The 20,370-nt window shown below is 37.4% G+C and overlaps 1 protein-coding gene across 2 annotated transcripts; it reads left to right on the forward strand.

The window, feature by feature from the left end:
• Positions 1-4,152: 4,152 nt before the first annotated feature.
• On the forward strand, positions 4,153-20,072 carry LOC131147812 (acetylornithine aminotransferase, mitochondrial-like). Of its 2 annotated transcripts, none has more exons than XM_058097404.1 (4): positions 4,153-4,440; positions 7,399-7,727; positions 11,629-12,063; positions 19,389-20,072. In XM_058097404.1, the coding sequence occupies exons 1-4, from the start codon at positions 4,296-4,298 to the stop codon at positions 19,920-19,922; spliced, it is 1,443 nt and encodes a 480-aa protein (XP_057953387.1). In that variant the 5' UTR covers positions 4,153-4,295; the 3' UTR covers positions 19,923-20,072. The 2 variants fall into 2 exon arrangements, with proteins under 2 accessions (XP_057953387.1, XP_057953388.1); XM_058097405.1 differs by having other exon boundaries at positions 4,300-4,440; positions 7,293-7,727.
• The last annotated feature ends 298 nt before the right edge of the window (positions 20,073-20,370 follow it).

Here is a 20,370-nt window from a genome sequence, read left to right on the forward strand (position 1 = left end):
CTAGCAACCCACAACTCAGGAGTAGATCGCACCACATGGAAGTCATGGTGGTTGCGAGCGTGATATATTCGCACTGCGGCAATCAGCTGATCCTTCGAACCGAAGAGCATCCCCTTACTCAACTCAGAGGATTCTTCCCAACGAGTGATGCGTATGGGAAGCTCATCGACCGTAGTTAAATCTGCAGCAGCTAGGTCAATATGACCGTACATCGGAAGCTCGCTGATGAATTGCGCGTCAAACGTTGCGTCGTCTGTGTCATGGTGAGGTAAGTTCACATCATTGGGGACATCATTTAACCCTTCATCCATTTCCTGCTCGTGCATGTGTTCGTCTTCAATATGAACATCATTCGTAATGTTCATGCCCTCGTCTAATGCGTCATTCGCAATGGCAAACAACGATGCTGGTACCGCACTCGGGACGTCTTCGCAACCTCCCTGCGGAAACGTGTGAGGAACAGGAGCTTCGTACTCCGACGGTTGGAATGACAATCCCGGATATTCGTTAAAATTGACCGTGGACATAGCACGAACCTCCCCACCAACATCGACTTGATGTGTTTGTTCGGTGTCTTCACCGACTTCACCCAATTGCTCCGCGGGCTCATCTGGCTGCCTAACTACAATTACACCCACTTAAGGAATAGTCTCGACATACAATTGCATCGTTAAATATGTCTCACCGACACAGTGTGCGTCCAATACAATGCGCAACCCATAATCATCTGATATCGGAACAGCCTCATAGAACGCTGTATTATTTAACTCTCACGCAGGGTATCTTGCGGTCACCCGCAATGCATATTGATCTAGATCAATATGCAAATATTTATATATCTTCATATATAATTTACTTAATTTACACCTACGGCCAATTTGAATAAGTCGAACTGGCCGACTACTATACCTAACACCATCTAATGCGGTTATAATGTTCCCCCCTATATATAAAAATACCGTGACTGGATCACTGCTTGAGCTTCCTGCCATTTAGATCGGCGATTGGGAAATAAAACAAACCTACGCAAGACAAAATTGTATGTATAAGTGATGTGTAAATGAGACGAAATAACTAATAACTATAAACCAAATAGATGTATACAAATTATAATGAATGAATGAACTTAGAATTTGGACCTAACTTTCCCACCAAGAAAATAAATAGATGAATTCAGCGTTTATGAATAAACAACATGAATATGTATTGATTTTCCCCATATGACATATACTTCGGATTTTCCCAAAATTGTAATTCAACTTTGAATCCAAAGAACTATGAAATGGTGCTCTTAAGAGTAATTTTTCCAAAATGGTACTTCGTACTCTGCCTCATTATGGATTAGGTTGCCACTTAATTTGAAGTTCAATTTTGTTAAGTAGCCTTTTGAGGATTCATTGCTAATCCAAACAGCCATACTCAAAGGAGTTGAAGGGATCTTTTGGAAAAATGTTACTTAGGACGCATAACATCCCGATTCATGAAATGGGAATGGGATTGTCTTATGGCAAGTGCTTTAAAATGTGAACACTACATTTATATCGATATATTGGTGAAAAATACATAAATTCGGGGAGGAAAAAACTCATTACTACTCTCCTCTAATAATGTGACATTTTAGCTATCATCTCTACAGTGTTCCCAGTCAGCGTCATCGACGGTGACTAGTCGAGGCCGGCTTCGCCCTCGTACCGTTGGATCTTTAATGGTGCTCTGTCGACTGTGGCCTCCTCAGGCACCCCCACCCTAGGATCTTATACATATGGGGCTTGTCTCATGATAAATTCCCCACCTTATCTGCTCTTACTTTCTTTGGATATTTTTATTTATTTATTTTTATTTTAAATATAATTTTTGCAAGTTTCAGTTTTTTAGTGTGATTTGTGAACTAAATTATTAGGTAATTTTAATAAAGTATATTAACTTAGACAAAGATACTAATCTTCCCAAAATTTTGATAAAAAGACAATCACATAACCTAAGGTTTCAAGAATTTTAAATATTATACCAGGAGTTTTAAGAATTTGTAGAACGTTCGCTGACATTTCAAGAATTTCAATGATCTCTCTTGAGATTTGTTAAAAACGCACAAATCTCACTTTACAATTTGCAAAAAGACAAGTTTTTTTTTTTAAGATAAATTTCATTTTCTTTTGACAAACATCAAATGAGGTTTTTAACATTTTTGATACTTTAGGAGACGTTCATGACATTTTTGAAATTTTAGCAAAGATATTTGTCTTTTAAGAAAACTTAAAAAAAATGAATATCTTTTATCCTATTAATTATTGTATTCTAGTAATCATAAGAGAGGGAGAGGGGACTTAATCCCGTCACTAGGACCTCTTATTTGACAATAAAAAATTCACAAATGATACTCCTTATATTATAATTATAAAGTTCTATTCGAATCTATTCCAAATGTTTCAAACATGCGGCTCAACTTGAACTTTATTATGTGGTTGGTTCAAGGTATGAGTTTGATTCATTAGGAATTGAAACTAAAATTCAAGGAAAATTAAAGCTTGAAATTAAATATAAGAAACATCAAAGGCATTTGTATATATATACTCTATGCGTTATCTATGAAATATATCATAGGCATTACATTCTTAAATGAGCTAAAATTATTAAAGTTTGTGTAGGAAATAAAATAAGTCAAAATTTAAATTCTAAATTTCGTTAACTCATAGAAAAGTATATGCACTTAATACGATAAATGACAATACAATTTATAATTACAATGTGCACTCACATTAACTCAAAGCATCAATTAAAACCATACAATTTACATGTTATTGAAAAACTTTAGTGGATGTGCCCAATTATATTAAAAACAGTAGAAGAAAATTCAAGGATTGAATAACAAAATTTCCCATTTTAAAAGTAAACCATATGATCTAATTATATTTGCACAATTATATTCAAAACAGTATAAGGAAATTCAACAAATTTAGTGAGTGGAGGAAACTTCAACAAATTCTAGGGCAGGAAAGATAATGCATTTTACAATGAAACAACAATCCAAAAAAAATAAATAAATATTGAACAACAGTTTGAATGGAAAAAATAAAATATTATCAGCAAAAAATTAAATTTAAATACACAAACAATGAAATACAAATAAAATATTATCAGCAAAAAATTAAATTTAAATACCAAAACAATGAAATACAAACCTTAAGAGTAATGTTTGTCCAAGAATCTTTTAACACAAATCACAAACTCTCTCTCGGATTATCAAAGCTTTGAATGAAATAAAAATAATTTAAAAATCTATACACTGAACATAGAAAACATAACTTACCCCATCTCCTTATATAACTTTCGATTTGATGAAGCCCGCAACGGTCACCTGCTCCGGAGTCTTCCTTCAACGGTAACCTGCTCAGTTCTGCAACAGGTACTCTGTTCGCGCAAGAAAGGAGGAAGAACGGGTGAGGTTATTCTGAAGCAAATCTCGCTACTCCAAGTAGCAAGATTTGCCACGCGTCGAAAGCCGGGTGGAGGTAATTCAAAAGGCGGTTGGCAGAGCATTAATTATCCCAACAAAATCTCGCTAGTTGGAGTAGCGAGATTTACCACGCGTCAAATGGCGGTTGGCAGAGATTTACCACGCGTCGAAAGGCGGCTGGCAGAGCATTAATTCTCCCAATTAAATCTCGCTACTTAGAATAGCGAGATTTGCCACGCGTTAGCACGAGCCCTTCAGTCAAAAGTAAATCTCGCTACTCCAAGTAGCGAGATTTGGTTAAATATCGCTACTTGGAGTAGCGAGATTACATCAGAGTCATTCTGGGAAATACTTCCCAGAATGAGGTATTATTTAATATATTTTTTTTAAAAAAAGTTAAAACGGGAAAAAACTCCATGCCCTCCCCTAGCTACTCCTACAACCAGACAACTCCACGTTATTGGAGTAGCGAGATTTGGTTAAATATCGCTACTTAGAGTAATGAGATTACGTTAGAGTTATTCTGAGAAATGCTTATCAGAATGAGGTATTATTTAATATATTCTTTTAAAAAAAAGTTAAAACAGGAAAAAATTCCATGCCCTCCCCTAGCTACTCCTACAACCAGACAACTCCACGTTAACCAATAAACTCACCCCCACCACCTTGGTTTTCAAACCCTAAGCACTGTCATTACCAAACAAATATTAATCATATTCAAACCCCTACCCCGGCTGTCCCCCACGGCCTCTCTCTCTCTCTCTCTCTCTCTCTCTCGTCTTGACCATGCAAAAGACGATGGACCATCCAGCGTCTTTCGTTGATTCTTATACGCGGAGGAATGTGCGAATGCTACTTGGGCGGGTCGCATAACAAGCTCATCTTTCCTTCTCTCTTCTCCTGCTTAAACCCTACTCATTTCTCTTCGTCCGCCCACCCAAAGCCTCCTAAGTCTTACTCAAGACCCCGTTATTGCAGCCTGCCAGGTGATGCTCCTCTCTCTCTCTCTCTCTCTCTCTCTCTCTCGCTCGCTTTGGATGATCAGCTTAGGTTCGCCTATGAATATGATGTTTGAATTTGCTTCTCCTTGTGTTTTTACTTCTTGTTTTTGTTGTTTCGTTGCTCGGGTCTTGTAGCATTGTTGTTCCTCATTGATTTTGCTTTGTGATATAAAAATGGTGCTGTAATATGGTTTGGTTGATTGAAATATGATTTGGGTCTGCTTGAATTGTTTGAAATGTTAATTTGTTTGGGTCCCCCCCCGCCCCAAACCATCTTAGTTCAGACATTCATGTTCTTGATGATCTGATGCATTTCTGACTGTACCAATGATTATATTTTTAAGGATAATCTTTGATCTTTTCAGCTAAGTTTTGATTTCACTATACTATGCTCCTGCTTATTGTTACTGCTGTAGAAGAGCTAGTTTCGTGTGTTTTTGTTGCAAAATGTATGGGCCGGGACTAAAATTCCAAACATAGTTGCCATTGGCTATCCTGATTTCCTGGTGTCAATGATAAGAGGAGGGGGAGGTCCTCTGTATAATTTGTCGTGATACAGGGGATGAAATTTTGTATTTATATCATTATATGTTAATACAATTACGGCAATCATTCAGCTGATTTCCTGCTGATAGCTCATTATGTGTCATCTCGCTGCCTGTGTGGTGATGGTGCATCAATCTAGGCTCTGTTTTCTAGTGGCCCCATGCCTCCAGTCAAATACCAAAATGGATTCTCTAGTTTTTGCCGTTTCTAATTAATTGATCTCTGTGCATCTGTTAGTGAATGGTGTTGGATAGCACTTGTGTCAACTCCATCCAGACTAGATTGTGCTAGATATTATCTGTCTGGCGGGTAGGCATTTGTGGTGAGCTTCACTGCCAACTTTGCTGGCATGAATGTTCTGTTTGGGTGATTCATGGATCTGAGTTCTACTTCACATAGAGAAATGCTAGCAGCTGGTGATAGAATTACACCTAAATTTGCTCATCCACATGTGATGAATGCATTGTGTTACTTTATGAATTTTAAGAGAAATTATTATTGATGGGTCTTGATTTGCATGATTTTTGTATATCTATTGCTGGTAACAGTGTTTCCCAGGGCATACCTGGATGGATCTTCTTGACACTATTTCAACTAAAAATTACTTTGGGTTCTAAATGTTTGCTTTGGATGGCGAATCAACAGTTCTGATTTTTGTATTTCTCTGCACATTAAATACATTTGATTTGTGAAATGGAATAGGGCGGGAATGGAATAGATTGTATATGAATATAATAATCTACAAAAGTGTTACTCATACAAATGTTTGTGTTATTCCATCCAACATGGAGTAGGATTTCCCTTGGTGAAATTTGGGAATAGATCATTCCTTGTCTATTTCATGTTATGGATTAATAAAAAATGTTGCAAAGTCATTTTCTTATAATGACAAACAGATTATAATTACAGCACAGTTTTGTTGTAAGATATTATTATTATTATTATTATTTGATAGAAAAATAATTTATATTAGAAGAAAGTGAATGAATAATGAAAAAGTACAAGGAATCCTTATGCGAAGGAGAAAAATAAAAATGGAATACTATAAGCTCAATAAAGCCTTTCAATCTCACTGAACATCCTCAAAACAAGTACCTTAAAAAAACAGCCCACTCTAAAAGCCCAAAGATACCATAAAGGCATAAAGTTATTATATCCCTATACTATGACCATTATGTTTTATATATATATAGAGTATAGACATACACATATACTATGACCATGCTATTTCAAGCCTATTCCATTCCTTGAACAAAAGGTAACCTAAGGACTTTGTTGATTGTGTTGGATACGAACACAACAAAGTTAAAGGTTTGGCAACTATTGGTCTCCATTTTGGATTAAGCATGTGGTCTTTTGGCGCTGTTTGATTTTTCATTCTCTTCATATTGGGAATTGGCTGCAGCCAGTCTTTCTGCTTCAATAGGCCTCACCATGCACTCTTTGCTGTATTTAATTTGTATATCATTTTTCATTGCTAAAATATTTTCCATTTTCAACATTTATGTGTGATAAGAACTTCCGCTGTCAAATATAATTTTTCAGTTGCTTTTTAAAATGAAGTTGCTTGTTGTGAGACTTTTCGTTTTGAAACTGTTAAAATGGTTAATGGATATTAAAATTTGTTTGGAAGTACTTTAGCTTACTGTATAATTGTTTTCCCTTGTTCAATTGTATTGGGAGTTAATCCAATTCATTCAATTATTTGATGAAGGGAATGATATAGAGCAGATAGGGTAGTTATCATACAAGGTTTTGCTTCTAACCAAAAGGAAAAAAAAAGGGTTTTCTTTTCCCCTTTTGCTTATGAAAATGGTTTGAGAAAAGTAAGAGAACACCCCCCTATAATTTTGGTCATAACGTATCCAAAAGCAATCATGAATTCAAACCATTAACTTTTCCTTTATATGTTCGTTATATTTTTGTTATTTGCTCTATTACAACCTAGCAACTAATAATAAAGATTATAGAACTCCTGGATAGCTTTTCACAATGCGTTCTATTTCCCAATGGCACCTGTTGGAGGAACTGTGATATGCTTTTTTTCATATTGCAAAACATTGTTGTTTGTTTAATGTTTTGAAGTTTCTTATCCATATCCTGAATTTTGATATGGTAATGAGAAACATCGGGAAATGGGAGCAAATGGAGTAAATTATAGCTAGAAGAATATATTGAGGAGATATGAAAGAAGGAGAACAATAAAGTAAACTATACTTTTTGCAAACTGAAAATTTGTGATTTAAGAATCTTCCAAAACAGTTCCTCACATATTTTCTTATCAATTCCAGCCATTAACCATGAGCTGCTCTCTGCATGTTTTCCTCAACAAGTCGTTTTGTCCAACAACCGATCTCCATCACTCAATCAAACTAAAGAGTGGTGGGGCCTTTCCAGGTCCATTTGGTGGTCGCAGGGTGGTTAATTGTGTTAATGTGGATGTGAAGGCATCAGAATTGGGGAAGCTAGAGGCTGGGAGAGTGACCAAGGAAGTGATGGAGGCGGAGGGCAGAGTTCTGGTGGGTACATATGCGAGGTCCCCGGTGGTGCTCAGTAGTGGCAAGGGTTGTAAATTGTATGACTGTGAAGGGAAAGAGTACTTGGACATGACTGCAGGGATTGCAGTGAATGCACTTGGACATGGCGATCCAGATTGGCTGAGGGCAGTCACAGAGCAGGCAAATGTGCTCACGCATGTTAGCAACGTTTATTATTCAATCCCTCAGGTGAGGTATTTTTGCATGGTGGACTCACCACCTATGTAGTTTGAAATTTTGTTAAATACAATGACAATTTAGTCGATGTCTTTCTTTCTTCCTTTTTTTGGTTGAGGTTTCTAGTTTGATCTTCGAAGTATTAGAATTTGTGATGTTGGATATTCTTCTGTGCACAAAAGTGAATAGACTTTATCATAGTTTTTATATCATAGGCCATGATTTCTGTAAATGTGCATGTTAGAATATATTCATTATTTGTTTAGCTCTTTAATGCTCCTTCCATTTTTTTAGGTTTTCTTGGATTGCAATACATTCTGCAGTTAATTATTAACGTATGATTGACTTGGGCTTGTGAAATAGTTTTAATAAAGATTGAATGGAGTATAGTGCAGTTAAAGGGGATTGCAGTGAATAAAGGAGAGATATAGAAGTGTAATGGTATGAGAAGGCAATGGAGGCAAGGTGGGGTTTTGAAGCAATAGAAAAATATATGGATAAAGAGGGAGAAACTGTGATGGTGATCTGCAGCCAGTTTATAACATGTGGAAAATCTTGGTTTGTCCAACATTGGGATTTGCTTACACATAATATATGATTAGAGAGGGCTATGGACAATGTGATCTTGACTGAAAGACCATCTAGATGTTCAGGTTGATATTACTTTATTGGGGCCTATTCTGCCTGTGGTCCTTCCTGAAGATTGTGAATAGCGACCTATATGAAATGCAATGCAAGAACTGGTACACAAAGCTCCAGCCACCATATCAGAGTCCAGGGACTGAGAAGGTAAGATGTATGCAATCTTACCTACACATTTGGAGAGGCTGTTTCCATTACTGGACCTTTAAGTAGCAGTGTAACACCCTTAAATCAAACCTGTAAGAGATTTATTTACCCCTTAGATCATGGTATTTTGCTGCCTACTCAAACAAGAAGACTTAAAACTCCTATTTCTAGTACTTGAGATTAAAAACTTATGGTCTTAATGAAACTAAATGCAATTTCCCCTACTCTGCCTCATTGTGGACCTCTATAAACTTAATGACATATTAGAATCCGCCAAAAAATATAGCAAGTCTCATCTAAATGATAAAAAATTACCTACACAAGGATGCAAGGGAGGGTAAGCTGGGTTGGGTGCTTACAGTTTCATGTTTTTAGCATTAAGGATGTTGAAACTTAGTAAAAGTAGGGTAAGATGACTCCAATGGGTAGGTCAGATTGGGTACCTGAGGGGTAAATGAATTCATTGACTTTCCTCATCAGCCAGAGATAAACTATAAAGTTCCCATCTTGATCTGTGCCCGTATTTGAAACTAGGATGCATGTAATAAAAACAGTATAGCAGGAGAAGATAGATTGAGAAAAGGGGTAAAGGGGGAGGGATTCTCTAGTAGTTTTTCTCTGTCATTTGTGGGTTAAAATCAAAATTAGAGGCCATTATTTTGTGTTTAGAATCCAATTTCTAAGTTATCTAGCAAGAGACTTGTGCTGCATTTAACAACATGGCATTGGGGCCTTGGGCATTGTATTGAATTTTGTCCAATTCTGCACAATTCCAATTCCTCCTACTATTTTATGAAAAATGAGTTCATCTGATAATTCATCTAAATAACAGCTTTTGGAAATGCCTTCATTCATTTCAGTTTCTTTCTAAACTGAACCCTTGCATTTTGCCAATTTCTAGAATTCTCCTGCATATGGGTTTATGATATTTATTCTCACCCATAGCCTATTTAACTGATCAAGATGGTAAAATTCTTAATATACATTTGCTTTACAGGAGAGTAAACTCCAATGCCTGTCACCATTTTTGATTTTTAAGTCAAAATGTCATCTGATTGTTTTGGGTAGTGTCACAACATTGGTGTGTTGAATGCAGGCAGCGGTATGGTGGTGGTGTTGTGTTGTTTGTGGCTGATTAATTGCTATCAAATACAATTAAAATCTTGACATATGAGTATAGATTTTATTATGATGGGTCATCATTTTTAATATTTCGTAGAAGAAGAAAGTAATGCTCATATGGTGTGGCTCAAGGTTTACTGATTAAATAAAATGCTGTTAGTGAAGATGAGTTCCATGGGAATGATTGTGAGGGGTAGAAGTTTGTAGTGATTTTCTCATGCTGTTGCTCCCACCCCTGGGACCCTAAAATAATTAAGTATATATGAAATGAGACACATTAGTATTTCAATTGTTAAAGCTTGATATATATTGTTGGCTCACAACCTAATAGCTTAAACTTTTAGGTAAAGTGGTAACCTAACATTGTATTAGAGCTGATTACCAGGAGGTCTTGGGTTCTAGTGTCGTTGTCCGCATTTATTGTGTGGTGTTTAAAAAATTACTATATTTCCTGCAACGGGTGTTATTTATCGTGTGTTTATCTCTCCATGTGCTATTGGGATTCACCTGCCGGGGAGTATTAAAGCTCGATATACATTGTTGGCCCACAACCTAATAGCTTAAGCATTTAGGTAAAGTGGTAATCTAACATTAATCTTCCATATGGATAGCATGTAGATACCTTCTCTTACCAAATTGAATTGAACAACAACAAACAACAACAAAACCAAGCCTTAGTCCCACTAAGTGGGGTCGGATATATGAATCTTTTTCCACCAATTTATGCAATCATGGACCATTTCTTTTTATAGATTCAAGGATATTAAATCCTTACTCACTATCTTCTCCCAAGTTATTTTAGGTCTACCCCTACCCCTTCTACTGCCCCCCGCAGTAATTAAGTCACTCTTCCTCACAGGTGCACTATAAGACCTACGTTGCAAGTGTCCATACCATCTGAGTCGTCCCTCCCTTATCTTATCTTCTACAGGAGTTACACCAAATTGACTTGAACATGGAGGTATTTTTGTTTGATGATGAAAATGTCCTTAGTGAAGGTAAGTTACAGGTTAAGGCATCAACCTCACAAGAATCCCATGTACTCACAAGCATACAAAAAACAGCAAAAATTTAGTCAGGTTATGGATGAGATAAGCTAAATGAAACCTTTTCCTCCATTCTCCTTGATATGGGGAAACATCCTCCAAAAGTTGGGGTGCATCAAAACTTTTTTTTTTAAGGTTGATTAATCACTCTTTCTCAGTGTTTGTCAACACTACTAATGCTCAAACCATCTGAACCACTCATCTTTTGTTTTATCTTCTAAGTACTGCCTGTAACTTACTACAGATGTTTTCATTCTTTACTTTTAGGAACATTCTCTTTTCAGCTATTCTTACTTTTTGTGTACATTGTTTCTTATTTGCCCAACATTTTGATCCATGTACTTGGCTGGTTCTACGGGTGTCATAATTTTTCTTTATAATCTTGGAGATTTTTGACAATCACGTAGCACAAGAGATGCACTTCTCCATTTCTAAATGACCTGCTTTAACTTTATGCATCACCCTTTTATACGGAATGTTGTGGTTGGGAATTGCTTGACCATTTAGTTGAACTTTTCTTCTTGAACCTTCCTAGGGTTACTATAATTGCATTTTGTATTTCTTCCTTCTACTCTAAAGCTTCTCTCCATAGTTCCAACTTTTATTCTATTCCTCCAATTTCCAATTTCCCTATGAAGACAATACTATCTGCAACTGCAAACAACATAGTTCTATGTTATTTTATTTTATTTATTGTTTCTGGGTATAAGAACATAGTTCTAACTTATATTCAGTTCACAACACACACAATACCTTATTGCTTGTGAAGAATGATACATATGTATATCTTTCATGACAATACAAACTCATCTTTAACAGAGCCTTGTCTATGTATTTTCATATTATGTATTTGCTGTACACATTTTTGGTTGTTACTTGTTATGTTATATTTTTCTTTTCCAGTTTTTTTCTTGGGTATCTGTTTGTTGAAAAAAGCAAGTATTGGTGTCCTGCAGGTGGAGCTTGCTAAACGCCTTATTGCTTGTTCATTTGCTGATCGTGTCTTTTTCACAAATTCTGGAACCGAAGCAAATGAAGCTGCTATTAAATTTGCAAGAAAATTCCAACGATTTTCACAGCCTGATGGGAAGCAGCTACCAACAGAGTTCATTTCTTTTAAAAATAGCTTCCATGGAAGGACCATGGGTGCTCTTGCCTTGACAAGCAAAGAGCATTACAGATCACCTTTTGAACCTATCATGCCTGGGGTTACCTTTTTGGAGTATGGGAATATTAAAGCTGCTACAGAACTGATACAGTGTGGCAAAATTGCTGCAGTTTTTGTGGAACCCATCCAAGGGGAAGGTGGTGTATATAGTGCCACAAAGGAATTTTTGCAATCCTTACGCACTGCTTGTGATGATGCTGGGTCTCTTCTAGTCTTCGATGAGGTATGCAGTTCTTATTTTTAAAGACATTTACTTGCTTTTTTTTTTTTTAAGACAAGTAGGGCGTGCTTGTTTTATGAGTTGACTGGCTAGGCTTGGCTAAGCCACTCTTACCCAATGTTTGCTGCAATGAAAGTAAAGGATAGGACAAGCCTTTTTTTTTTTTTTTTTGTTCTTTGGGCGGTTGGGGAAGGGGAGGGGAGAGGTTGGGTTGGGAGCCAGGTGCTAGACCATGCACATAGGCTAGAGGTGGATGGTTTTCTGCCACCAACTATCTCAAGCTAAGCAGACCAGAGGCATAAAAGCCAAAAGGGAAAAAAAAATTGCATTGGTCACTTTGTCCTGAACCTTCAAGTGGCAGACCAAAAAAGGTGAGAGGATAATTATCATAGTCCACCCTCTCCAATACTATTTATTCTAGTCCTGTCCTGCAAAATCTTAGCTTGCAAAATAAACACATCTCAGGCATGTAGATGTTAGCTTGTCCGAGAAAAGTGATTTTACTATTGTGGTTGATGCATGTCCTGATGCACCAAGAATAACATTTGATTTGATATCCCTGCTCCTATCCCCTAGAGGTGCCAGAATCCATTGTCAAATGAAATGACATTGGTTGGATTAGAAATTTTTTATGTTTCTTAAAACAGGACATGCTTAATTGAGGTAAGACTTAAAAGACTAGTGGGTTTTGTTATGTTATCCGAGTGTTATCTATAGCAGAGTAGTTTAGGATGGAATACAATCCTAGTGATCATGGAAACATCCTCTAACCCTGTGAAAGTGGTGCATGTTATTATGTGTTGTGGGTTTTATCACATGGTTGTGTTACATCAATGTAGCTTTTTTTTAGTTGTCAGAATTAATCCATTGACAAACCAAGTCAAGAATCTCTGAAACATGTCTTAAATTTGAAATATTTAGTCTTTTCTACCTATGGGTAAGATGGAAAATATAAAGAACATTTTTTGTTGGATTCATCTATAACTATTCAAGATTGGATTGCTCAAATACCAAATTTGCTAAATATAAATCCATTTAATAATTGTAAGTTTTAGTGAATTTGGAGTATTCTCTCTCCTTTCATTATACTCACCTATTGGGTGCATGTTGACTGTATAAACCATTTCCATGCGCATGTCAGTTCGTGCTTATTTGTGATAAGTGGTATACTGATAATGCAATAATTGGTGCCTGAAGAATCCAATTTCAATGTCTATTTTAGGACTCTAATTTGAATCCATTTAAAGACTATCCCATGTATACTTGCTTGAAGAAACTTGGTGACCTAGGGTGGGCATGGGTTTAGTCGTTAGGATCATTAAGCATCCAAATAATAGAAAACAAGGGCATGTTCAGATTTTCAAATATCTATTGTTAAAACAAGAAGAAAATGCACACGATAATTACGTGGTTCGGCTAACTCCAGCCTACGTCCACGGGAAAGGTCACTCCTTTTTTTATTTTTCATTCAATGATTATCAGCTATCAATTTATACAGATACAAGGGAAGTTAATTTTAGCAAATGCACAATCTTCTCCTAAAAATAAAATATCTATGTGCCAAAGATAGAAGGAAGAATATACATCAAATATTCTAGCTCCAATCATGGCCAATCAGCCATAAATGAAATGAGACAGCTCATGCCAACACTCCCCTCAAGTTGATGCATATGTGTCTCTGATGCCCAACTTGTCGAGTGAGCTGTAAAACAACTTACTTGATACGGCCTTTGTGAGAATATCAGCTAGTTGATTCCCAGATGTCACGAACGGAAACTTAATTATCTTGGTCTCGATGTTGTGCTTGATAAAGCGCCGATCCACCTCAACATGTTTGGTCCGATCATGTTGAACTGGATTATGGACAATGGCAATCGCGGATTTATTGTCACAGAACAAGTTCATCTCAAATCTTGGATCAAACCCAATTTATGCTAGTAATCTTTTGAGCCACAAAAGTTCATCAAGTCCCTTTGCCATTCCTCTAAATTCAGCTTTAGCGCTAAACAAAGAGACCACTTTTTGTTTCTTGCTTCTCCTTGTAACCAGATTTCCCCCCACAAAGGTGAAGTAGCCCGATGTGGATTTTCTATTAGATACATCTTCTGCCCAGTCTACATTAGTATATCCATCAACATTCAGATGACCATTCTTGGAAAACATGAGTCCTTTTCTAGGTGCGAATTTCAAATATCTAAGGATCTGGGTAACAACTTCCTCATGATCCATGCTTGGATAGCTCATAAACTGACTTACCTTACTTACTGCGTGGGCGATGTCCGGGCGTGCGTGGAATAGGTAAATGAGCTTCCCTACTAACTGCTGATATCTTTCCTTATTAGCTGGCCGTTGATCCTGGAATTCGCCAAGTTTATGATTTTGAATTATCGGAGTGTCTGTAGGTTTGCATCCCAACAAGCCCACCTCAGCCAATAGGTGTAGAATGTACTTTCTTTGGGAAAGGAAAATGCCCTGTCTAGACCTAGCAACCTCAATGCCTAAAAAATATTTTAGGCCACCGAGGTTTTTCATCTCAAACTCTGTTGCAAGCTGCTCTTGGAGTCTAGCAATCTCTTTTGTATCATCTCCTGCTATAATCATGTCATCAACGTAAATGATCAAGACGGTTACTTTACCAAGTCGGTGCTTTATAAATAATGTGTGATCAACGTTACTTAGTTGGAATCCATACTTTCTCATAGCAATGCTAAACCTTCCAAACCATGCACGCGGTGACTGTTTTAGCCCATACAGAACTCATTGAAGTTTGCATACAACCTCATTCTTTGAAGTAGCCGTGTATCCTGGGGGAAGCTCCATGTACACTTCTTCCTCAATACTACTATGGAGGAACGCGTTCTTTACGTCAAATTGATGTAATGGCCAGTCCAAGTTAGCAGCTAGAGATAATAAAAAAAAGAAAGTGTTTAGTTTTGCCACAGGTGAGAAGGTTTCAAAATGATCTATACCATAAGTTTGAATGTACCCCTTTGCCACGAGTCTCGCCTTGTACCGCTCAATAGATCCATCGGCCTTGTATTTAATAGAAAAAATCCATTTGCATCCAAAACTTTTCTTTCCTTCTGGCAAACAAACCAGAGACCAAGTATCATTTTTTTGTAGAGCCTCCATTTCTTCCTTTATTGTTTGGGTCCACCTTGGATCTACCAAGGCTTCATGAATGCTTTTTGGGACATAATGTGACGATATCGAGTGCACAAAGGACTTGAGGGGTTCAGACAAATTTTGAGCTGAAACATAATTAGTGATTGGGTATTCAGATTTCTTCCTGTCATAGTCAGGTGAATACTGGTTGGGTGGCTTTCCGCGATTGTGCCTAAAAGGTAAAGTATAGCCACTAGAAGCATGTAAATCATTAGTAAGTAAAGAAGCAGTAGGGGAACTTACCTCCTGGATATTCACAGGAGTTGGCTCAGCAGGTACTCTGGAGGTGAGGGGCTCGACTTCGGCACATGTCATCGGATTATAGAGTGAAATGCACAAAAAATATCTTCGGCACATGTCATCGGATTCGGCCTGCGAAAATCAATTTCTCACCACAGTCCCCTGGAGGTTACTGTAGTAGGTTTCAATGGAGTCACCTGCCTAGTGCATTCGTGAGACACGTCATTTCAGATCATATACCTATGAGGTATCAGTTCCGTCATAATATGTTGTTGCAATTGCGTCCCACACATCCTTCGCAGTGGAGAAACGAATGAAGTTGTTGATCAGTGATGGGTTCATAGAATTGATGAGCCATCCTTTCACGATTGTGTTCTCGGTACGCCACTTTCGGAACGCCGGGTCAGTTGTCGAGGGTTTCGAAATATCGCCATTGATATACCCAAGTTTGTCCTTGCTGGAGATGAACATCTCCACAACTTGGGGCAAAAGGGCATAGTTTGCCCCGTCTAACTTGATGTCGATCTGCGGATTCATTGGATCATAGTTGGGAGTCGAGTTCTTGGTTAGAACATCAACCATTCTAGCCGTCAGGTCATCAACCACCGTCGTGGTGGTGTTGCTGCCGTGAGGAACTATGTCAGCCATCGTTGGCTAAAATGGTAGAAAATGTCGTGATGAAGAAGAGGAGGGGCGGAAGCCCTAGAATCCCCGCTTTGATACCATGTTAAAACAAGAAGAAAATGCACATGATAATTACGTGGTTCAGTTGACTCTAGCCTATGTCCACGGGAAAGGTCACACCTTTTTTTTATTTTTTATTTTATTCAATGATTATCAACCATCAATTTGTACAGATTGAAGGGAAGTTAATTTTAGCAAATGCACAATCTTCTCCTAAAAATAAAATATCTATGTGCCAAAGATAGAAGGAAGAATATACATCAATTATTCTAGCCCCAATCATGGCCAATCAGCCATAAATGAAACAAGACAGCTCATGCCAACTTCTATTTGTCCATGTAATATTGCTTATTGGCCTTTGGTACTTTGACTTGTTTGATATATCTAACAATTGGAAGGAGTTGAGAAAGTGCTGTTGGAACTTTAAGCGAACTTGGAATGGGTCCATCAGGCATACCCATAGGATATATCTTGCTGCTAGCATGCCAAACATGTATCTCATACTGATACTATATTTTTTATGTGTGATGGCGCTGTTTTAACTCATTTTAAAGTATTCTTGTAATTATAGGTCATGGGTGAATGGATTGAAGCAATCTGACGACTTTCTTCCTTATATATGAACTATTAGCTCATGTGGGCATTTGGCTCAATTATCCAAAATGCACTTCTTGAATCACTTCCCTAGATATCTTATGCCTGAAAATAGGATCACTATCTTATGCCTAAATATCTTATGCCTGAGAATAGGATCGCAATAGTAGCACTCGCATTCTTGTAAGGTGCATGTGCATGCATATTAATAATAATTGTATTATTCTTCAATTTGAAAGGGAAGTTTTATAGGACAGTTATAAGACTAACTATGCTATATGGATCGGAATGTTGGGCGACGAAGAAACATAATATCCAAAAAATAAAAGTTGTCGAGATGAGAATGCTTAGATGGATGAGTGGTATAACATTAAAAGATAAATTAAGGAATGAACATATTCGCGGTAAATTAGGTATAGCTCCTATAGAAGATAAGATCAGGGAGGGACGATCCAGATGGTATAGACACTTGCAATGTAGACCACATAGTGCACCAGTGAGGAAAAGTGAGTTAGTTACTATGGGGGGCATTAGAAGGGGTAGGGATAGACTTAAAATAACTTGGGAGGAGATAGTGAGTAAGGATTTAATATCCCTGAAATTGCCAAAAGAAATGGTTCATGATTGCATAAATTGGCGAAAAAGGGTTCATATAGCTGACCCCACCTAGTGGGACTTAAGACCTGGTTTTGTTATTGTTGTTGTATTGTTCTTAAATAATACCTTTGGATAATAATAAAAATAAAGAAAATGAATAATAATGATAATAACAAGTAACAAGCTCCACCACAACAACAACAACAACAACAAGGAAGAAGGGGCAATTTGGTCCAAGAGCAATAAATGGTCAGGATATTTTTGTCCCAGATTTTGGGGGCATATTGCATTACCAAGGAATTTAAGATGTCTGTTGCATGAGATTTCATGAATTTCCACATGTAGGTATCTTACATTTCATAGATCACATTTCCAGGATGCTACAATATAACCGGAGCCAAATGCAGCCATACAGTATTTCCAAACTCTAGTCATATACTCATGTTTTTTTATTTTTTAAATAGCATTTAAAAAGGTGTTTTCAGCGCACAGCTTAGGGTTTTTGGGCCAAAACAAAACACATAAAGTGCAAGTCATGGCACACTTTTTTAGCAAAGCATCTCTCAAGAGAAAAGGGCGGTGCCTCTGTCATCTTGTCTAAAAAAGGTGTATGCATATGGGAGCTTTATTTGCATACTTTCTCATCATAAATATACTACCCAAAAAAAAGGCTCGAATCCCATTTATTTGTAAATTGCAGAGAAGAAAGGGAAGAGAGGAATGTCCTCATCCACCCTCGACTCTTAGATTGATGGTTGGATGCCAGCTCCTCCAATTACCTCCCTCAAACTTCTTCTCCCTCTGGCAAAGCTCTCTGTCTCTCTCTCTCTCTCTCTGTTCAACTGTGTCTTATTTCAAAGAGTCCATGATGATGCCTCCAGTTCTGATCTTGATGAGCCCTTTGCATTCATTTTGCTCTGAGCAGTTATTTGTGTCAGAAGTGTGTCAGTCAGTCCATAGAGATGAGGGCTGAAATTTGGGTTCCAAGAGATATGTAGGACCTTCCAGATTCTAAATTCTAAAGCAATGTGCGTGTTTAATTCCTTTTTACTGGCTGGGAGGATAACTTGTTACTAATTTTTGTGTCCTTGGACAGGCAGTTGCATGGGCAAAGACATCTGGGGTTATGTGAATTTAGTGTTAAAATTTTATATTTAGCGCTAGATTTTATATAACTTATTTTATAATTTATTTAATAAAAAATATATTATTTGTAATACATATAATTTATTTTATATTTAATTGTAAGTTTCTCAGAAAGTTCAGGCCTTTGCTTTTTAAATCACTGATTTGAAGAGAATGGCCATGTAAATGTGCCTGGAAGAAACCTTGTCAGCAGGCTGAAACATATGCTGAAATGGTTTGAAAGAGAAAGCCCTTCAAATGTTTTGGGACACATTAAATTGCTGAGCCCAACTGGCATGACTTACTACAGGAATGTCAGCAGCTTCATTTATGGCTCAAAAAAAGTATAGTTCTTTAAATATATAGAATGTCAACGAGTAGATTTAGGAATTGAAGACAAGTTTATAACTTGATTCTCCCCCAACTTTGAGCTGTGTGGAAATGTTTGTCCTGTGATCAATTGCCTGTGCTGGAACTCTAAATACTTAGCTGATTGCCCTTTTTGTATTTTATAGCTGATTAAGGGTAGATTCTACAGTAGTAGAAGTAGCTCTCCTTCCCCCATATGACTCGATTGCACTAATAAATGTGCTTCTAATGATGGACAATGAAGAAGAATCTATTGATTTTTATCGCATAAATGAAGAAAAAGATGGTTTAACTGTTTGGGGAGGAAGAAGTTCCACCACCCCACCCCCAACCCCCCTCCCACCCCCAACCCCCCTCCCTTGCCCACGCTAGCACAAAAACCAAAAACATTCTATTAGTCATCAACAAAATATAAATTAGGAAAATACATCTATTAGTCTTGTTTAATCTGTTCTTTGTTTTGACATTAGCACTTTTCAGCCATGAAAATTTTAAATATTCATCAGCTTCACCTACATGACTTTGACAGGCATGTTATGTCTTTTGTTTCCTAGGTTCAATGTGGCTTAGGCCGAACTGGTTGTCTATGGGCACATGAAGCATATGCTATATTGCCGGATATGATGACACTTGCCAAGCCTCTTGCTGGAGGCCTACCCATTGGAGCCGTACTAGTGACTGAAAGAGTTGCTGCTGCTATAAATTCTGGAGATCATGGGAGCACTTTTGCTGGCGGGCCCCTTGTCTGCAATGCTGCCATTGCTGTTCTTGACAAAATCTCAAACCCAGCTTTTTTGGCCAGTGTCTCCGAAAAGGGTCAGTACTTAAAAGACATGCTGACACGTAAACTGGGAGGAAACTCACATGTGAGAAAAGTACGAGGGCGCGGGCTCATTATTGGGATAGAACTGGATGTTCCTGCTTCACCTCTTGTGGATGCTTGTAGAAAATCGGGTCTTTTAATATTAACTGCAGGAGAAGGAAACATAGTCAGGCTTGTTCCTCCATTGATAATTTCAGAACAGGAATTGGACCATGCAGTCGAGATTTTGTCTGAATGTTTGCCCGTACTTGACGAGAATAATTGAAACTGGTAGAAAGCAGAGTCAGTGCATGGCTGTGCTATACGTGTTTGATATTCTTTTATGGGGTTTGTGTCATGGATGTTGTAATCATTATAAGATAACTAGATATAATTTAATTGAGAAACCCCAGCCGAATAATTATGGATTCCGTTCTGCCGATATGTGCTCCCAACTTAACTTAGGTGATACTAGCATTAGAATGACATTGAATTGAACAGAGATATTGGATTTGAAGTTAAGTATGCTCAGAGACGTGTTTCAGAAACATTCTACGCAAGGCATAATAGCTGCTAGTCTTGAATGAGTTTGCACATGAACCTAATAGCCCTTTTTCCTCTACGATGTGCCAATTAGGTGTATTTGAGTCAAGTTGAGTCGATTCAACATAGTAAAATGTTCAAACTTGAACTCGACTCGAGAATGTGAAAGTTAAAATTTGATTCAAATTCAA

Source organism: Malania oleifera, chromosome 2, assembly GCF_029873635.1.
Source record: "Malania oleifera isolate guangnan ecotype guangnan chromosome 2, ASM2987363v1, whole genome shotgun sequence".
NCBI classification, from domain to species: domain Eukaryota; kingdom Viridiplantae; phylum Streptophyta; class Magnoliopsida; order Santalales; family Ximeniaceae; genus Malania; species Malania oleifera.

Coding starts and splice junctions, on each gene's coding strand:
- LOC131147812 (XM_058097404.1), top strand. CDS start 4,296: ATGTGCGAATGCTACTTGGGCGGGTCGCATAACAAGCTCATCTTTCCT. Junction 4,441..7,398: donor CCGTTATTGCAGCCTGCCAG/GTGATGCTCCTC, acceptor GGGCCTTTCCAG/GTCCATTTGGTGGTCGCAGG. Junction 12,064..19,388: donor CTCTTCTAGTCTTCGATGAG/GTATGCAGTTCT, acceptor TTTGTTTCCTAG/GTTCAATGTGGCTTAGGCCG.